This window comes from Oncorhynchus gorbuscha, linkage group LG02, assembly GCF_021184085.1.
Source record: "Oncorhynchus gorbuscha isolate QuinsamMale2020 ecotype Even-year linkage group LG02, OgorEven_v1.0, whole genome shotgun sequence".
NCBI classification, from domain to species: domain Eukaryota; kingdom Metazoa; phylum Chordata; class Actinopteri; order Salmoniformes; family Salmonidae; genus Oncorhynchus; species Oncorhynchus gorbuscha.
The window spans coordinates 21,681,152-21,701,147 of record NC_060174.1 but is presented as its reverse complement, the minus strand read 5'-3'; the positions used below and the strand labels follow the sequence as shown (position 1 = coordinate 21,701,147).

The 19,996-nt window shown below is 41.6% G+C and overlaps 1 protein-coding gene across 1 annotated transcript in view; it reads left to right on the top strand.

Annotated features, from left to right (window-relative positions):
- ncanb (neurocan b) overlaps positions 1-19,996 on the top strand; it is a 380,232-nt gene that overhangs the window by 203,826 nt on the left and 156,410 nt on the right. Inside the window, exons 3-6 of the mRNA XM_046304575.1 lie at positions 1,829-2,052; positions 4,812-4,980; positions 9,118-9,292; positions 19,346-19,473. Of these exons, the coding sequence (XP_046160531.1) occupies positions 1,829-2,052; positions 4,812-4,980; positions 9,118-9,292; positions 19,346-19,473 (696 nt within the window). The remainder of the gene's footprint in view (positions 1-1,828; positions 2,053-4,811; positions 4,981-9,117; positions 9,293-19,345; positions 19,474-19,996) is intronic.

Sequence of the window (19,996 nt, the reverse complement as noted above, 5' to 3'; positions counted from 1 at the left end):
GTGAAATAAAATAAAACGTGTAGAGTTTCTCCCATTCTTCTCTGCATATCCTCTCAAGCTCTGTCAGGTTGGATGGGGAGCGTTGCTGCACAGCTATTTTCAGGTCTCTCTAGAGATGTTTAATTGTGTTCTTGTTCGGGCTCTGGCTGGCCCACTCAAGGACATTCAGATACTTGTGCCGAGGCACTCCTGCGCTGTCTTGACTGTGTGCTTAGGGTCATTGTCCTGTCCTGAGCACTCTGGAGCAGGTTTACATTAAGGATCTCTCTATACTTTGTTCCGTTCATCTTTGCATCGATCCCGACAAGTCTCCCAGTCCCTGCCGCTGAAAAACATCCACACACGTGATGCTGCCACCACCATGCTTCACCGTAGGGATGGTGCAAGGTTTCCTCCAGACGTGACGCTTGGCATTCAGGCCAAAGAGTTCAATCTTGGCTTCATCAGACCAGAGAATCTTGTTTCTCATGGTCTGAGTCTTTAGGTGCCTTTTGGCAAACTCCAAGGGGGCTGTCATAGTTCTCCCATCTCCACTTTCGGACTCTAAAGCTCTGTCAGAGTAACCATCAGGTTCTTGGTCACCTCCCTGACCAAGGCCCTTCTCCCTCGATTGCACAGTTTGGCCGGGCGGCCAGCTCTAGAAAGAGTCTTGGTGGTTCCAAACTTCTTCCATTTAAGAAAAATGGAGGCCACTGTTTTCTTGGGGACCTTCAATGCTACAGACAATTTTTGGTACCCTTCCCCAGATCTGTGCCTCGACACAATCCTGTCTTGGAGCTCTACAGACAATTTCTTCGACCTCATGGCTTGGTTTTTGCTCTGACATGCACTGTCTACAGTACTACTGTATATAGAAAGGTGTGTGCCTTTCCAAATCATGTCCAATCAATTGAATTTACCACAGGTGAACTCCAATCGAGTTGTAGAAACATCTCAAGGATGATCAATGGGAACAGGATGCACCTGAGCTCAATTTTGTATCTAGTAGCAAAGGGTCTGAATACTAATGTAAATAAGGTATTTCTGTTTTTTTATACATTTGCAAAAATGTCTAAAAACCTGTTTTCGTTTTGTCATTATGGGGTATTGTGTGTAGATTGTTGCAGATTTTGTATTTATTTAATCCATGTAACAAAGTGTTGAAAAAGTCAAGGGGTCTGAATTCTTTCCCAAAGGCACAGCAAATCAATGACCAATAGTCAATCAGAAAGAATGGGACCATCCTCTTGTTTCAACACTTAAAAATAGAGGGACTTGTTGAACAAGCAACAGGATGAAACCATGACATCTCACAATAGATTCATAGGAATCAATCCCCACCCCTCTCAATGCCAAAGAGCATGCAACAGTATTGTATATCAGTGATCCCCTTCCAGCCCAGTACTAACACACACCTGATTCAGCTGATCTAGATCTTGATAACACGTTGATGAAAAGCTACTGTATTATGCTGGAATACTCCTAGCCTCCATTTCCACTCTTTCACTTTCACTTTACAGAAACAATTGTCATACTTCGGTAGACCTATATTCTGACTGTGAATCTTTCCTTCTCATCTCCTCTCCTCATCATCTTCCTCTCCTATCCCTCTCCCACTCCTCTCCTCTTCTCTCCTTTTCTCTATTCATCCTTTCCTCTGCTCTTCCTCTCAATTCCTCTACTCATCCTCTCCTCTTCTCCCACTCCTTTCCTCTACTCTTCCTCTCCTTTCCTCTAATCATCCTCTCCCTCTCCTCTCCATCTCCTCTTTCTCTCTTCCTCTCCTCTCTTCTCCCTTTCCTCTTCCTCTCTCCCTCTATATCCTCCCTTTCTCCTCCTCTCTCTTCAGGCCTTGTGTGGTCAGACCCAGTGGTGAACATGAGGAAGGTGACACACCAGATGGTGAGGGAGCAACTGGCCAACAGCGTCCTGCTGCCCTGTGTCTTCACCCTGCGCCCCACCCCTACCCACGAGCCCCCCCGCATCAAGTGGACCAAGGTGTGGGGCCAGAGGGGTGCCGATGGTCGGCAGAGGGAACAGTCTGTCCTGGTCGCCAAGGACAACGTGGTCAAGGTAAAGATTGAGGAAGTGGAAAGAAATACAAAATGTCACATTGTTTTGATTTATATTTCGAAATGGAATTCAGTGGTTTTATAGCGCTGTGACAGTCATGGAATGTTGGGTGGCTGTTATTTGTCAGCTAAATGCCAAGGCAACCTAAGCATGTTTGCTACATCACCTTGCTGAAACAATGAGCAACAAGTTTCAGCACGTTGTAAACGGACTCAACCGTAAGTGTCATCTTTTTGAATATTCGGCCGTCCTGTCTTCAGTCAGCTGTTCGTCCATTCAAAAACTGGCTAGTTTTGCCTCCTCTCGGTTTTAAATGTTTTTTTAATTTCACCTGTTTTTTAAATTTCACCTATTTAACCAGGTAGGCCAGTTGAGAACAAGTTCTCATTTACAAATGTGACCTGGTCAAGATAAAGCAAAGCAGTGCAACAAAAAACAAAGTTACACAGAGTTACACATGGGATAAACAAAAGTACAGTCAATAACACAATAGAAAAATGTATATACAGTGTGTGCAAATAGAGTAAGGAGGTAAGGTAATAAATAGGCCAAAGTTGTGAAGTAATTACAATTTAGCAAATTAACACGAGTGATAGATGTGCAGATGATGATGTGCTAGTAGAAATACTGCAGTGCAAAAGAGCAAAAAAAGTTAATGTATTTTATTTATTTAATTTCACCTTTATTTAACCAGGTAGGCTAGTTGAGAACAAGTTCTCATTTACAACTGTGACCTGGCCAAGATAAAGCATAGCAGTGTGAACAGACAACAACACAGAGCTACACATGGAGTAAACAATAAACAAGTCAATAACACAGTAGAAAAAAATATTAAAAAGAGTCTATATACATTGTGTGCAAAAGGCATGAGGAGGTAGGCAAATAATTTGCAGATTAACACTGGAGTGAGAAATGATCAGATGGTCATGTGCAGGTAGAGATACTGGTGTGCAAAAGAGCAGAAAAGTAAATAAATAAAAACAATATGGGGATGAGGTAGGTAGTTGAATGGGCTATTTACAGATGGGCTGTGTACAGGTGCAGCGATCGGTGAGCTGCTCAGATAGCTGATTCTTAAAGTTAGTAAGGGAGATAGAAGTCTCCAACTTCAGCGATTTTTTGCAATTCGTTCCAGTCATTGGCAGCAGAGAACTGGAAGGAAAGGCAGCCAAATGAGGTGTTGGCTTTGGGGATGACCAGTGAGATATACCTGCTGGAGCGGGTGCTATGGGTGGGTGTTGTTATGGCGACCAGTGAGCTGAGATAATGCGGAGCTTTACCTAGCAAAGACTTATAGATGACCTGGAGCCAGTGGGTCTGGCAACGAATATGTAGCGAGGGCCAGCCGCCAAGAGTATACAGGTCGCAGTGGTGGATGGTATATGGGGCTTTGGTGACTAAACGGATGGCACTGTGATACACTGCATCCAGTTAGCTGAGTAGAGTGTTAGATGCTATTTAGTAAATGACATCGCCAAAGTCGAGGATCGGTAGCATAGTCAGTTTTAAGAGGGTATGTTTGGCAGCTTGAGTGAAGAAGGTTTTGTTGCGAAATAGGAAGCCGATTCGAGATTTAATTTTGGATTGGAGATGCTTTATATGAGTCTGGAAGGAGAGTTCACAGTCTGGCCAGACACCTAGGTATTTGTAATTGTACACATATTGTAAGTCAGAACCATCCAGAGTAGTGATGCTAGTCGGGCGGGTGGGTGCGGGCAGCAATCAGTTGAAGAGCAGGCATTTAGTTGTACTAGCATTTAAGAGCAGTTGGAAGCCACGGAAGGAGTGTTGTAAGGAGTTGAAGCTCGTTTGGAGGTTTGTTAAGACAGTTTCCAAAGGGCCAGATATATACGTAGAGGTGGATCAGAGAATCACCAGCAGCAAGAGTGACATCATTGATATATACAGAGAAAAGGGTCGGCCCAAGAATTTAACCCTGTGGTACCCCCAAAGAGACTGCCAGAGGTTCGGACAACAGGCCCTCCGATTTGACACACTGAACAGTCATTTGAGAAACCAAGGCTGTTCAGTCTGCCGATAAGAATACGGTGATTGACAGAGACGAAAGCCTTGGCCAGGTCGATGAAGACGGCTGCATGGTACTGTCTTTTATCGGTGGCGGTTATGATAACATTTAGGACCTTGAGCGTGGCAGTGGTGCACCCGTGACCAGCTCGGAAACCGGATTGCACAGCAGAGAAGGCACAGTGGGATTCGAAATGGTCAATGATCTGTTTGTTAACTTGCCTTTCCAAGACTTTGGAAAGGCAGGATAGGATGGGTATAGGTCTGAACAGTTTGGGTCTGGAGCATCTCTCCTTATATCAGCTGTTAGATTTAACCAGGCTTACTTTTACTTGGATGCTTTTGGGTAAGGTTTGTCCAATGTTTTTATTTATTATTATTTTTTTTTTACAGTTTATGAAGTTTATTTTTTATTTTCATTATTGCTTTCATCCAGAATCGTCAGTTACACAATTATACAAAGTCAATGCCAGCCCTAATTTTATATGAAGAGTGTGTTGGCCATCCATCCAATATGTATATTCAACTTAACTTGTAACTATACTTACTGCACAATCCTTTCTTCTTTCTATAAAAATGAAAAATACACTCACTGTTTTTCTGCTGCCAACTGTAATAATTGGACCAGCAACCATTGAGTGGAATGTACTTTTTCTTTTTAATTGCTGTCTCATTTGTCTTTCCTAACTTTGTTTTAATTGTGTTCAAAACTGTACTGTCTTTCCGTGGTTTAGGTGAAGAAGGCGTTCCAGGGGCGTGTCACCCTGCCCGGTTACCAGGACAACCGTTTCAACGCCAGCATGGCACTCAGCGCCCTGCGCTCCAGTGACTCGGGCATGTTCCGCTGTGAGGTGGTGGTGGGCATCAACGATGAACAGGACACCGTTCCCCTGGAGGTCACAGGTAGTTCTGACCCCTGTTACACCTATTACACACAGGTTCTGTTCATTAGGCACCAAATGGAAGAAAACATATGCAACCAGGGAGGGACTACCTGGACTTGTCAAATAAGAAATGGCAATTTTCCTTTTCCGTAGCAAAACGCTTTAAAGTGTTTGTGGTATAATGAACACAACCCTGACTGTACATATACCTAGCATTGCTAATAGAGTCATTATATAAGCCAGTGGGTTTGTTAACTTTGTGGAAATGTCTGGTCTGGGGAACGGGACAACGTATGCCAACTGGACCGAGTAACAGATCGTTGACCCAGCCGCTCAAGAAAGCAAATAAGCATAATGAGAAAATAAAGTGTGCTATTCAGATAGTGTTACTTTGAGGGCTCTGAGCTGTAGTTTATGTTGAATCCACCCACTGCTGCAGTGTAACGGCCTGGGGATATTATGCCATATCAGCTAATAGTATCAAAGTAATTACCAAATGAAAGTCTCTGAGCTGAGAAACATCATCAGATTTTTCCAGGTCACTTGCTGTTTTTAATAATCGCCTATTAGAGTAATGAGTAGAGGGAAGTGGCGCTCTGCTCTCAGCATTAGCTTTACAGTGCTGCTCTAGCTCACCTAGGTCTACACAATGTTGCCAGCGTGAGCTGAGCATCATGTCCGCATTAAGCCCAGTAGCCTCATTCACTCACCCACATACTGTACCCCGAATCCATGGGCTCCCAGTGAAAATAGCACAGATATTATTACCTGATATAGCCACTGTGGGTTTGTGCCCATGAGCTTGTGGATCTGTGTGCATGCCTGCATGCCTGTGTGTGACAGTGGCTTTCTCATGGTGATTATGACATCAAGGGCTTTGTTTTTTTTCCACCCACAGCTCCTCTCTTTCTCTCTTCTCTTTCCATGAGTGGACTTTATTGGTCCCATGGAGACCCCTGACTCGGTGCTCAAGAGACCCTGTCCCTCCGCACATCCAATCAATTAACACGCCATAAAAAAAACCTCTCTCCTTCTGAAACAGAAACCCATTACCCGCTGGTCCTTCTGGGAGCGAACCCGGTCATCCTCTGGGCTTAGTCATTTATTGCAAGTCACGCTACATTGCAGAGCGCACCAGTCCCAATACTAACTCCTCCAAGTGCTTAATATATTAAATGACAACGTATTGATACTGGGCCGGCTATAACAAATATCATATTAATTCAGGGCTGCGCTGATTGTGGGTCATCTAAGCCTTGATGAGGTTTTCCGCCTGTGCTTTCTGCCCATATTGAATGGTCAATTGTCTCACCAATTAGAGCTCAGGCACTGATCCTCTTTGTCAGCCAGAGTCATGAGATATGTCAGGCCGACTTAAGTGCTGAGCCACAAATAGACATATTTGCACACTGGTGATGATATCTGCTATATAGGTCTACTACATTCTCTGCACAGATAGGACTGTATTAGTGTTGTATACAGTATACCGTGATACAACAAGGGCATCACCCAATTACATACAGCTATATACATCTATCTCAGTATGTGTTCTCTCTTCCTGTTGTGTGTTATGGTTTGGTAAACATAGAGTAAGTGTATTAGTTCTGGGCAACGTGACCCATTCGTCTCCCAAACGCCAGAGACGCTAGCAGCTAGCCTCTCTGTGTTTGGCCTGGCCTCCCTCGGAGGAGAAGGAGCGCTAACAGAGAGCCTGGGAGAGGATAGAGAAAGCCCAAATGAAAGAAAACACTCCTGCGACAAAGTCCTGAAGTTGAGCTGGAGTGTACAGTGCAGCAGTATAGGGAAACAGTGTGTGTGTGTGTGTGTGTGTGTGTGTGTGTGTGTGTGTGTGTGTGTGTGTGTGTGTGTGTGTGTGTGTGTGTGTGTGTGTGTGTGTGTGTGTGTGTGTGTGTGTGTGTGTGTGTGTGTGTGTGTGTGTGTGTGTGTGTGTGTGTGTGTGTGTGTCTGTCTGTGTGTGTGTGTGTGTGTGTGTGTGTGTTAAGGCTGTGCACAGACCGTACTCAAAATAAAAAAATTCAATAGACTTTCATATTTCGTAACTGCCCTGTAGACAAAATGCCAACATTTATATAAAACAACAAACTCACTCATCATACATTTTAATACAAGTTGATGCCAATAACTACTAGGCCTAGAGATGACAAAAGATGATTGACATCGGGAAAAGAGTGGCTATCAGTTGATCAGAGCAAATGATGATGTAGTTGAAATATTCTAGCTAGCTGTCGAAACAAACGTGTTTTTACTTGATTTGAGTTTGTTTTCCTGCTGACATCTGCCTCTTATTAACATGCAGTTGAAATGCCCCATTCTTTGTCTCTGACGTTGAGAGACACATACGACAGATCCAACTGTAATGTCTCGTCCTACCAGTATTCATGTCTTCTGCCCTGCGCCCGCAGACAGTGGCCACAATCAGGTGAGGCGAGTGCGCACTTGGGGTGGGAGGGCAGAGGAGGGGAATCTAGTGAGATCCAAACGCTTATGAAATTAGCGAGATTGATGTGCAATTCGCTACATTTAAAATTACAACTAAAATGAAAAGAGACTTAAATTAATACATTCATATTATTACAAATTTATATCCACTTTTTCATAGGAGGGCAAAAGGGCAGGTGCTTGGGCATTGGCTGAGCCCTATCTGTGCACGTGCCTGGTGTGTTTGTGTGTGTATGTGTATCTGTGTGTGTGTGTGCCTGTGTGCTATGTACATGTATGTGAGTGCATGTGTAGACTGTACCACTGAGGGATGCCTGGCTCATTTTCTGAGGCTAGACTGCAGCGTGATTGGTCAAATTGGTCCACGCCCTGAGGAGTCATTCTATTGCACAAAGCAGCAGAAGATAAAGGAGCCTATGTTTGGAGCTATATCCCAGCCTCCCTCTGCCTCCCTGTCCACAGGCTTTCATGTAGTGGGCTCTACTGGGATTGAATGTGTGAATTTCAGGCCGAGGTGGCCCCACATGTAGTGGAGGTCAGTGATGCTAGCCTGGTGGGGGAATGAGATGGATACTTCAAAAGCAATTCCTTTCTGCACAGTGGAGAGGAATCCCGGTCATTTACAGGTCAGGGAATGAGCGCATGGGAGTCATCTCGCGTTCCTTTGTTTCTTTTATCTCTCTTCCCTCTCTCTCTCTTTCAATCTCTCTCTCATCACTGTTTTATTTCACTGTTTTATTTTCTGGCTATGAAACAAGATAGTACTGATGTGGACTGTATGCTAAAGTAGTAAAGCAAACATTTGAGCTGTTTGTCATTCACTGTATAAAGGACAAAATCTCTCCCATAAAGATAAGCCTGTCTGATGCTAATTAAAGATAAGCCTGTCTGATGCTAATTAAAGATAAGCCTGTCTGATGCTAATTAAAGATAAGCCTGTCTGATGCTAATTAAAGATAAGCCTGTCTGATGCTAATTAAAGATAAGCCTGTCTGATGCTAATTAAAGATAAGCCTGTCTGATGCTAATTAAAGATAAGCCTGTCTGATGCTAATTAAAGATAAGCCTGTCTGATGCTAATTAAAGATAAGCCTGTCTGATGCTAATTAAAGATAAGCCTGTCTGATGCTAATTAAAGAGAAGCCTGTCTGATGCTAATTAAAGAGAAGCCTGTCTGATGCTAATTACGTCAATCTCAGAGGTTGTTTATATGTTATATGTTTTCTTGACTTTCTGTGCAGGTAAAGATACAACGTTTGAAGTACATGATAATGTAGGGTTTGAGCAGAGTGTCTGTGCGTGCTCATGTTTGTGGGTGAGAATGCAAGTGTGTGTATGGGCGTGTGAGTGTGTGTATGGGCGTGTGAGTGTGTGTATGGGCGTGTGAGTGTGTGTATGGGCGTGTGAGTGTGTGTATGGGCGTGTGAGTGTGTGTATGGGCGTGTGAGTGTGTGTATGGGCATGTGAATGTGTGTATGGGGATGTGAGTGTGTGTATGGGCATGTGAATGTGTGTATGGGGATGTGAGTGTGTGTATGGGCATGTGAATGTGTGTATGGGGATGTGAGTGTGTGTATGGGCGTGTGAGTGTGTGTATGGGGATGTAAGTGTGTGTATGGGCGTGCGTTCCTGCGTACAATATCTCCATATTGCTCTGGTGTCGCCGTATGTGTTTTCACCTCTGTGTCCTCTCCAGGTGTGGTGTTCCACTACCGTGCTCCTCATGACCGCTACGCCCTGTCCTTCCCTGACGCCCAGCAGGTGTGTCTGGAGAACTCAGCTGTCATCGCCACGCCTGCTCAGCTCCAGGCCACCTTTGCTGACGGGTATGACAACTGTGATGCCGGCTGGCTGTCTGACCAGAGTGTGAGGTAAGGACAAGACAACCGGGCATGACGCACGACTCAAGCAAAACACATCACAGCATGGCGACTGTCTTATTTCATGTTTTATTTTACCTATTTATCCAGGCCAGTCAAATAAGAAAACATCCTTATTTACAATGACGGCCTGTCCTTATAGGTTTGTATAAAGGGCTGTATAAATTGCTTATATATAAATTGTTTATAATATCTGACGTTGTTTATTGCAATATCTGACGAACACGAATCTTTATGAATTGGCAAAGTATAAGTTTACTTCAGCCTAATGAAAAATGACAGGGCTATGGTAGGCAATTAGATAACTTTTAAGTTGACAATTCTCTGTGGCTTCTGTGGCCCAAATAAGGAACCAGGGAATTAAATTACTGACACAAAGTACAGTATGCAAACTGTTTTGACCCCAATGGTCCTCTCATAAACTCCTGAGGGATTTAATTGCTTGTTTACATCTCAGAGGCTAGCTCTGTCATTCCTAATTACTCTCCGTCCTTTTAGCCACAACTATCCCTCAACTATCTTTCATGTTAATGTTCGTGTTTCAGCTTGCCACCCCCCCTTATGTCTGTTGATGATGGATAGTGTGTGTGTGTGTGTGTGTGTGTGTGTGTGTGTGTGTGTGTGTGTGTGTGTGTGTGTGTGTGTGTGTGTGTGTGTGTGTGTGTGTGTGTGTGTGTGTGTGTGTGTGTGTGTGTGTGTGTGTGTGTGTGTGTGTGCGTGTGTGTGTGTGTGTGTGTGTGTGTGTGTGTGTGTGTGTGTGTGTGTGTGTGTGTGTGTGTGGGGGGGTCCATTCAGAGTCCGTGTGGATATTTTTTACACGTCTTTATCTCAAATGTCTGCCCAATAATTGCACTGAAGAAGCAGCTTGCATATTTCTCCTCTACAGATTTTCCCTGACAACGGCATCCTATCCTTTCCCCTCCTCCCCACCTGGGACACATATAATTGGTCCATCTCCAGAGCTACTTGGCTTCACATCAGTGACGAGGCAAATGTGCAATTAATAATGTAAAAATATAGACATCAGCGATCAGGATGGAAGGCTGAGATGGGGGATTTAGCTATAACATTGTCTGACGACAACGGTTGCTATCCAAGCTCATGCAGGATTGTAGCTGCTGAGTGTAAGAAGCCTTCCTTCCTTTTGCCCTCCATAAGCCCCTGTATGCCTGTATACATAATCTCTTAATCAGCATTTAGCCTGCACCCTCAATGCTGTTTGAATCAATGTACCTTAAAGCAGTGGTCACCAACCGATCGATCGCGATCGACTGGTCGATCCCCAAGGCATTTCAACGATAAGCACCGTGTTCCCATTTTTTCATTTATTCGTCTCACGCTGTTGTCGGAAGGTACACCCAATTCAGCTGCCCTGGGCGAAGTGTTCCCATTTTGAACCATTTCAGATGTCTGAATGTACAAACTGCCTTCCTGGCGGGCCCTGGGGAAGCAAATCAAGTGCTCTATAGGCCTACCACTGGCCAATCGAATGGCTCAGATTACCGTCTCTGCAGTAATGTAGCAGACATAAAAGAAAGCTACAGCAAAGTTCATACTGTGAGTATTCAAAACGTTTAAAAACATGACTAGAGAGAGACTGTCAACAAATACAGCATAGAGCTGCTGGTTTTACCAGTGAGTTCATCATTAAGTTTTTACCCAGCACTGTCAACACTTTCTATTTAACACTTTTATAAGCCATAAAATGCACGTTCTCCCTACTTCCACTCACACTTGTGTTACAACCAGCACTGCAGTTGCAATAAATGAGTAGGAAAGTGTATTGATAGGCTTGCGTTGTTGTTATTATTATCGGCTTGGGAATTTTTTATATTGAGGAATATTTCACTTTCTTTGGTCATAGGCGTAAAAGCATTCATTTGTGCATTACGCAGAAATAATGCAGTATGACTCTAGTTTCGCTATCAGCAACAAGACTGTGTCCCTTTTTGGTCAGTGTCAGTGGAGGAAAGGGGGAGTGGAGGGATGTTGAGAGGCAAACCCTCCGTCTGCTGCTCGCTCCCTCTTCAGTTAAAAAAAAGCAAATGTGACCCACCGCCTCGATTCAGTCTTATGTAGCAAAATTTGAAATTGTGTTTTTTTTAACGTTGTATAAAAAGTATATACATTGTATATCATGCACTGCAGTTGAGGAACAATGGGAAAGTAATTCTGCTTTGAAAGATGATAAACTTGTAACCCCACTTTTAAGAAATTGCCCTTGAATGTTTTGGTACACCTACTGAAGAGCTCTTCTTTGTCTACACCCATTCAGCATCGTTCACAGACTCTCAAGCCTTAGCCCCACCTAGGGCTGTGATGGTCACAAAATAATTAGCATAGTCTGCGCTACACAAAACGCACAAATAAAATATAAAACATTCATTACCTTTGACCATCTTCTTTGTTGGCACTCCTAGATGTCCCATAATCACTATTGGGTCTTTTTTTCGATTAAATCGGTCCATATATAGCCTAGATATCGATCTATGAAGACTGTGTGATAAACGGAAAAAAATAGCGTTTCATAACGTAACGTTATTTTTTAAAATTCAAAAAGTCGACGATAAACTTTCACAAAACACTTCGAAATACTTTTGTAATGCAACTTTAGGTATTAGTAAACGTTAATAAGCGATCAAATTTATCACGAGATGAAGTGTTTTCTATAGGGGTCCGTCTTGAAATACTGTCCGTGTATTTCTCAACCAAAATATCCGGTCGGAGACCGGAAGAAATGGGCTGTCTCTTGTTCGTTTGACCAAGAAACAAATCCTAGGCAAATGACAAGACTTTTGACATCGTGTGGAAGCTGTAGGTACTGCAACCTCAGCCAAATTTAATGTCTTTCGCCCATAACAATGGGTTGAAGCGGCGGATGGATATATTTTTCCACTTTCAGTGATCAGATTTTCCTGCACTTTTCAATGAAACGCACGTTCTGTAAATGTCACAGCCGTGATTTAACCAGTTTTATAAACGTCTGAGTGTTTTCTATCCACACATACTAATCACATGCATATACTATATTCCTGGCATGAGTAGCAGGGCGCTGAAATGTTGCGCGATTTTTAACAGAATGTTCAAAAAAGTAGAGGGTAGACTGAAGAGGTTAATAAAGGTAGTTAAATAAAGGTTAACTAAATTAAAAAATCTATAAAAATGAAAGCATTAACATAAATACAATCAGACTTCCACACATGCAGACCTTCGGAACATCTATATTTTAAAAGTCTAATAAATCCATGTAATAAAGCCTACGCCTTCACAATGAATCCATGATTTATTTTAGACAGGTCTAAATAAACATGATATGAAGAAAATTGAGTCTATTTCAAAAGAACAAAATAGCATACTCTGAGTTGTCCTTGTGTTAGTCCTGATCTGGTTATGCCATATGGCTGTGGGCTACACTAAATCATTTAGCAGACAAGATTGGCTTAGAATTCTATGGAATTATTTTATATTATTTTATAGTATGAAGAATAAAATTGAAAGGATATTTTCTCCAAACAATTTTATGTATTTATTTGATTTCTATTGAATCTTTATTTAACTATGCAAGTCAGTTAAGATTCTTATTTACAAAGGCAGCCTACCAAAAGGTCTCCTGCATGGACGGAGGCTGGGATTAAAAATTGAAAAAAAAAAAATATATATATATATATATATATAAGAAATAGGTACTATTATATGCTACATTTAGAGTTATTCATGTAACTTTAGTTGTTCTAAAAACGTTGGGCTATATCTTTTGATTTTTAATACATTGTAAGGCTGCATGATGTGACTCAAATGATGATTTGCAAAAAGTTGCTTGAAAGGCATGAGCTCAGCTTTGTTTTTTTGTGCAGGCTGTACACACTTCATCAGTCTCTCATTCACAATCAGAGCTTAAAGAAGCCTAATTACGTGACTAAACGGTGGTCAAGTGGTCTTTGACTGCCTTCATGACTCATGACCATGACCACCAGTGTGGCGGTAATATAGTCACCGTAACAAGCTCTAGCCCCTCCCATCTATTTAAGGATTGACATGTGAGGTCATGTGGTAAACACACACTAAATCAAATCAAATCTAAATGTATTTGTCACATGCACAGGATACAGAAGGTGTAAACAGTACACTGAAATGGTTACTTGCATAGTAGCAATATCAAATACAGAAGGATTGAGGTCAGGGCTTTGTGATGGCCACTCCTATACCTTGACTTTGTTGTCCTTAGCTATTTTGCCACAACTTTGGAAGTATGCTTGGGGTCATTGTCCATTTGGAAGACCCATTTGCGACCAAGATTTAATTTCCTGACTGATGTCTTGCGATGTTGCTTCAATATATCCACATAATTTTCCATCCTCATGATGCCATCTATTTTATAAAGTGCACCAGTCCCTCCTGCAGCAAAGCACCCCCACAATGTAATGCTGCCACCCCCGTGCTTCACGGTTAGGATGGTGTTCTTCGGCTTGCAAGCCTCCCCCTTTTCCCTCCAAACATAACAATGGTCATTATGGCCAAACAGTTATATTTTTGTTTCATCAGACCAGAGGACATTTCTCTCAAAATTACAATCTTTGTCCCCATGTGCAGTTGAAAACTGTAGTCTGGCTTTTTTATGGTGGTTTTGGAGCAGTGGCTTCTTCCTTGCTGAGTGGCCTTTGAGGTTATGTCAATATAGGACTCGTTTTACTGTGGATGTAGATACTTTTGTACCTGTTTCCTCCAGCATCTTCACAAGGTCTTTTGCTGTTGTTATGGGATTGATTTGTACTTTTCGCACCAAAGTATGTTCATCTCTAGGAGACAGAACGTGTCTCCTTCCTGAGCGGTATGACGGCTACGTGGTCCCATGATGTTTATACTTACGTACTATTGTTTGTACAGATGAACGTGGTACCTTCAGGCATTTGGAAATTGCTCCCAAGGATGAACCAGACTTGTGGAGGTCTGAGTTTGAAGGTATGCATTGAAACACATCTTCCAATTAACTCAAATGATGTCAATTAGTCTATCAGAAGCTTCTAAAGCCATGACATAATTTTCTGGAATTTTCCAATCTGTTTAAAGGCACAGTCAACTTAGTGTCTGTAAACAATTGTTGGAAAAATGACTTGTGTCATGCACAAAGTAGATGTCCTCACCGACTTGCCAAATGTATAGTTTGTTAGCAATACATTTGTGGAGTGGTTGATAAACGAGTTTTAATGACTCCAACCTAAGTGTATGTAAACTTCCGACTTCAACTGTACATGTACACATGTGTGGTCCTTCTGTAGCTCAGTTGGTAGAGCATGGTGCTTGTAACGCCAGGTTAGTGGGTTCGATCCCCGGGACCACCCATACGTAGAATGTATGCACACATGACTGTAAGTCGCTTTGGATAAAAGCGTCTGCTAAATGGCATATATTATTATTATATTATTATTGAAATACAATAGTAGTATGAATCTCCAGGTAGCTAAAGCTAACAAACTAGGTTCAATATTAGCTAGCTAACATTAGGCTAGAATTTATTTTTGATTCAAGTAATATTACTACATAGATCATAGCTAACAGACAGCACACTTTAACTTGCAATAAAAATGACTTTCTGACTAAATTATAAACTTATATCTGAAAATGTTGCTAGACTCTTACCCATATACATGGATGAACGTTTCATGGAGACTGTAACTATTTAATTAACTACATTTTGTTTGTAGCTACATCTTGTTTGACCAGCGTTGTGTCAAGTCACTCTGGTTCACACTGACCGTGGTGTGTGCAGAAAGTAGCCCATCACTTTTTCCAACCGATCTGTCAATAGCGCCTACTAAATTCAGGGCTTCAATGTTGAGAAAAGTAGAAAATATTTTGTAGTTCTCGATGACTAACGATATATCTTTCAAAAACGGCAAGGTAGAAAGGACTATCAACACATACTGAACAGCTCACGTTACAGACAGAAGCATGCTACATGGCAGACCAATCCGAACACATCTCCCGGCATGTCCAGCCCATCCATTATCTCAGACAATCATGGCTAGTGGGAAGGCTCCTGTCTTTTTCTGTGACTATACCAAATAGGCTCGTAATTTAACTATTTTATTTGTATTTATGGGATGGAAAACAACTTTGTTTTTAAGGCACATGAAAGTTAACATATTCCAGAATGCATTTCTGCCAACAAAAAAAACGCATCTCGATTTTAAAGATGGTTTACATTCAAATGCCTCTCCTGTGACGTAGTGACATGTGACATACACCTAGTTTCCTTAATCAGGTTACAAATGATTAACATGTGCCTCACAAGTAAAACAACAATCAAGCAACCCAGAAAAGTGCTAAAAATATCCCATATTAACATATGCAGACTGAGAAACAAGGTCCATGAAGTCAACATCTAAATAAATACTGTTGAAGTAATATGGCTACAGGTTCATCTGCCTCACCTAAAGCCCATTCTTGTGGAAAGCTGCTATAGACCACCAAGTGCTAACAGTCAGTATCTGGATAATATGTGTGCAATGCTTGTTAATGAATGTGATATCAACAGAGAAATATATTTTCTGGGTGATTTAAATATTGACTGGCTCTCATCAAGCTGCCGACTCAAGAAAAAAACGGCAAACTGTTACCAGTGCCTGCAACCTGATTCAGGTTGTCTGTTAACCTGCCAGGGTATTTACAAACAGCACAGGAATGAAATCATCAACATGTATTGATCACATCTTTACTAATGCTACAGAAATTTGCTTTTAAAGCAGTGTCCAAATCCATAGGATGTAGTGATCACAATATAGTAGCCATACAAAGTTCCAAAGACTGGGCCTAATATAGTGTATAAGAGGTCATTGATAGAGGAATTTTAAATTCCCTTATGTTTTATTGCCAAAACCAATTAAATTCGCACTCATTTCTAATTCATGATAAGTTGTAAGTTTATCATTTGCATGAATTAGCAAGAGACCAGTCTTAAAAAAAAAGTTCAGCATTTATTCTTGATGAGTACTGACCCAAAATACAAAGAACATTACATTTTAAAAGAAAGAAGACATAAAATGACGTCATCAGTTTCACACCCTCTCCCAGCATTACAATGGCGTAGTATTCGGTCCTGGAGATAGTTTCACTCCCCACATAAACTACATTCCAACCTGTCTAAAGGATATACTTCTCTCTGCTAATGGAATCCAACCAAAACATTCTTATCTGTTTGAAAACCTATCTTATCCCTCCTTCCTCAACTTTCCCAGGAGACACAGACACAATTAATTTCTGCTTACATTTTTAGTAACAGTACAATTAAGAACCCATACGTTTCAAATCATAACATAATAGTATTAGCATGAATGGTTCTAATCATTAAAGTATACATAATTGATCATCTAAACTATATTTTCCTCTATCAGTCATACAATACGTTTTGTAGTGATTCATATGTTGTTGATGTAAAGAATAGTTGCTGGTCTGTGGTGTGTAATGAGGAGCAACCAGACGCTGCACTTGACACATTTATTTATGTGCACGCACCCATTAAGAAAATGATGAAGAATTTAAAAATGGAGGCAAACGGTAGGTATGGCAAGTAAGTCTGGCAGCCCAACTGATTGGCAAATGTACTGCAAATTTAGAAATCATGTGATTAAGCTAAATTTAAATTAAAAATAAACTATACTATGAAAAAAATATGAATTATATAAAGAATGATAGTAAAAAGCTTTGGAGCACCTTAAATTACATTTTGGGGAAATAAGCCAACTCGGCTCCATCATTCATTGAATCAGGTGGCTCATTTATCACAAAACCCACTGATATTGCCAACTACTTTAATTACTTTTTCATTGGCAAGATAAACAAACTTAGGGATGACATGCCAACAACAAACGCTGACACTACACATCCAAGTATATCTGACCAAATTATGAAAGATAATAATTATAGTTTTGAATTCCATAAAGTCAGTGTGGAAGAGGTGAAAAAAATATTGTTGTCTATCAACAATGACAAGCCACTGGGGTCTGACAATCTGGATGGAAAATGACTGAGGATAATAGCGGACGATATTGTCACTCCTATTTGCCACATCTTCAATTTAAGTCTACTAGAAAGTGTGTGCTCTCAGGCCTGGAAGGAAGCTAAAGTCATTCCGCTACCCAATAATATTAAATCCCCCATTATTGGCTCAAATAGCTGACCAATTAGCCTGTTACCAACCCTTAGTAAAAAATGGTGTTTGACCAGATACAATGCAATTTCACAGTAAACAAACTAACAGACTTTCAGCATGCATATAGAGAAGGACACTCAACAAGCACAGCACTTACACAAGTGACTGAGAGAAATTGATGATACAATGATTGTGGGGACTGTCTTGTTAGACTTCAGTGCAGCTTTTGACATTATCGATCATAGTCTGCTGCTGGAAAATCTGATGTGCTATGGCTTTACATCCCCTGCTATAATGTGGATAAAAAGTTACTTGTCTAACAGAACACAGAGGGTGTTCTTTAATGGAAGCCTCTCAAACATAATCCAGGTGGAAGCAGGAATTCCCCAGGGTAGCTGTTTAGGCCCCTTGCTTTTTTCAATCTTTACTAACGACATGCCACTGGCTTTGAGTAAGGCTAGTGTGTCTATGTATGCGGATGACTCAGCAATATACACGTCAGCTACTACAGCGACTGAAATGACTGCAACACTCAACAGAGAGCTAGTTAGTTTTGGAATGGGTAGCAAGGAATTGTATTTGGGACAAATCATTCACTAAACCCTAAACCTCAACTACATCCCAAATGAATAACGTGAAAATTGAGCTGAGCTGTCATGGTCAAAACACATTGATAAAACAGTAGCCGAGATCAGGAGAAGTCTGTCCATAGTAAAGCGCTGCACTGAATTCTTAACAAAACTATCAACAAGGCAGGTCCTGCAGGCCCTGGTTTTGTTGCACCTGGACGACTGTTCAGTAGTGTGGTCAGGTGCCACAAAGAGGGACTTGGGAAAATTGCAGATGGCTCAGAACAGGGCAGCACAGCTGGTCCTTATTTGGTATATTCACAGAGCACTAACATTAATGATATGCATGTCAATCTCTCGTGGCTCAAAGTGGAAGAGAGATTGACATCATCATTACTTGTTTTTGTAAGAGGTGTTGACAAGCTGAAGGTACCGAGCTGTCTGTTTAAAATACTAGCACACAGCTCGGACACCCATGCATATCCCACAAGACATGCCACCAGAAGTCTCTTCACAGTCCCCAAGTCCAGAACAGACTATGGGAGGCACCACAGTACTACATAGATCCCTGACTACGTGGAATTATATTCGACATCAGGTAACTGATGCAAGCAGTATAATCAGATTTAAAAGCAGGTAAAAATACACCTTATGGAACAGCAGGGACTGTGAAGTAACACAAACATAGGCACAGACACATGCATACACACACATGATAACATACGCACTATACACATACATACACATGGATTTTGTGTTGTAGATTTGTGGTAGTGGAGTATGTGCCTGATGGCACACACTTAGTGTGTTGTGAGTTCTGTAGTGAATGTATTGTAATGTTTTTAAAATTGTATAACTGCCTTAATTCTTCCGGAACCCAGGAAGAGTAGCTGCTGCTTGGATCCATAATAAATACAAATACAAACAACTGATCTATTACCAGTGTGATCATTTAACTTACCTGAAATGTTTTTTTTTTGTTGAATGGTCTGAGAAGAACAACAGGAAGAACTACAAGAACAACAATTCAAGCAAAGCCAATGGTGATAATGTTTGGGCCTATAGCCTACGGCACTACCCTCATTATTACAGTACTGTTTTGTGGTTATGTTTTTTAAGTCATGGGGAAAAAATAATTTAAGGTAGATCTCGGCTTGCATTTTGACTGTGATCTCATTTTGACTGAGAATGTGATCTCGACTCAAAAAAGGTTGGTGACCAGTGCTTTAGAGTAATTGCACAGTTGGAGCCTGGATATAAATCAAATAAATTATTTGGCTCCCCTCATCCCTCGTCCCTCTCCCCTCCCTCTCTCGCTCTCCACAGGTACCCTATCCAGTCACCCAGGCCGGGTTGCTATGGTGACAGGGAGGACTCACCTGGAGTGCGCAACTACGGCAATCGGGCCCCTGACGAGCTGTTTGATGTCTACTGCTTTGCCAAGCAACTGCAAGGTACAATCAGATGTTAGTCATCCATGGCCTTGCAAAGTCCCAGATGCCCCAGGAGCTATGATGCTGAATCAGCCTGACTTAATTCTCCTGTTAGGCAGAGAAAGAGATTCACGTCCTATTACCTCTGGTTGGGAACCACTGATTTAAGCTGTAGCTGGGTGGTGAGTAATAATGCCATGGCCAAGATCAGGGAAACTGCTACAGGAGGATGGAGTCATATTCACAGCAGGTGCCTTTAAAATAGATCTGGGTAATTTGTTACTGTGCAGAGCCAGACCTGTCAGTTAATAGTTCTACAGGAAGTAGATGAGATAATTTTATGAGAAGTGTAATTCTTGACACCTTGCAAATGACTGGGCTATCTAGCTGGATAGGATGGATGTTCATTGTCAGGTTCTATGGTTCTGAGTGTTCTTCTGTGAAATGACTCTGCATGACTCATGGGTCATTGCTTCACTAACCTCCTGTTCAATCTTGTCTGTTGACACTTCTTATATTACATTTCACACCACTCTAACCATCT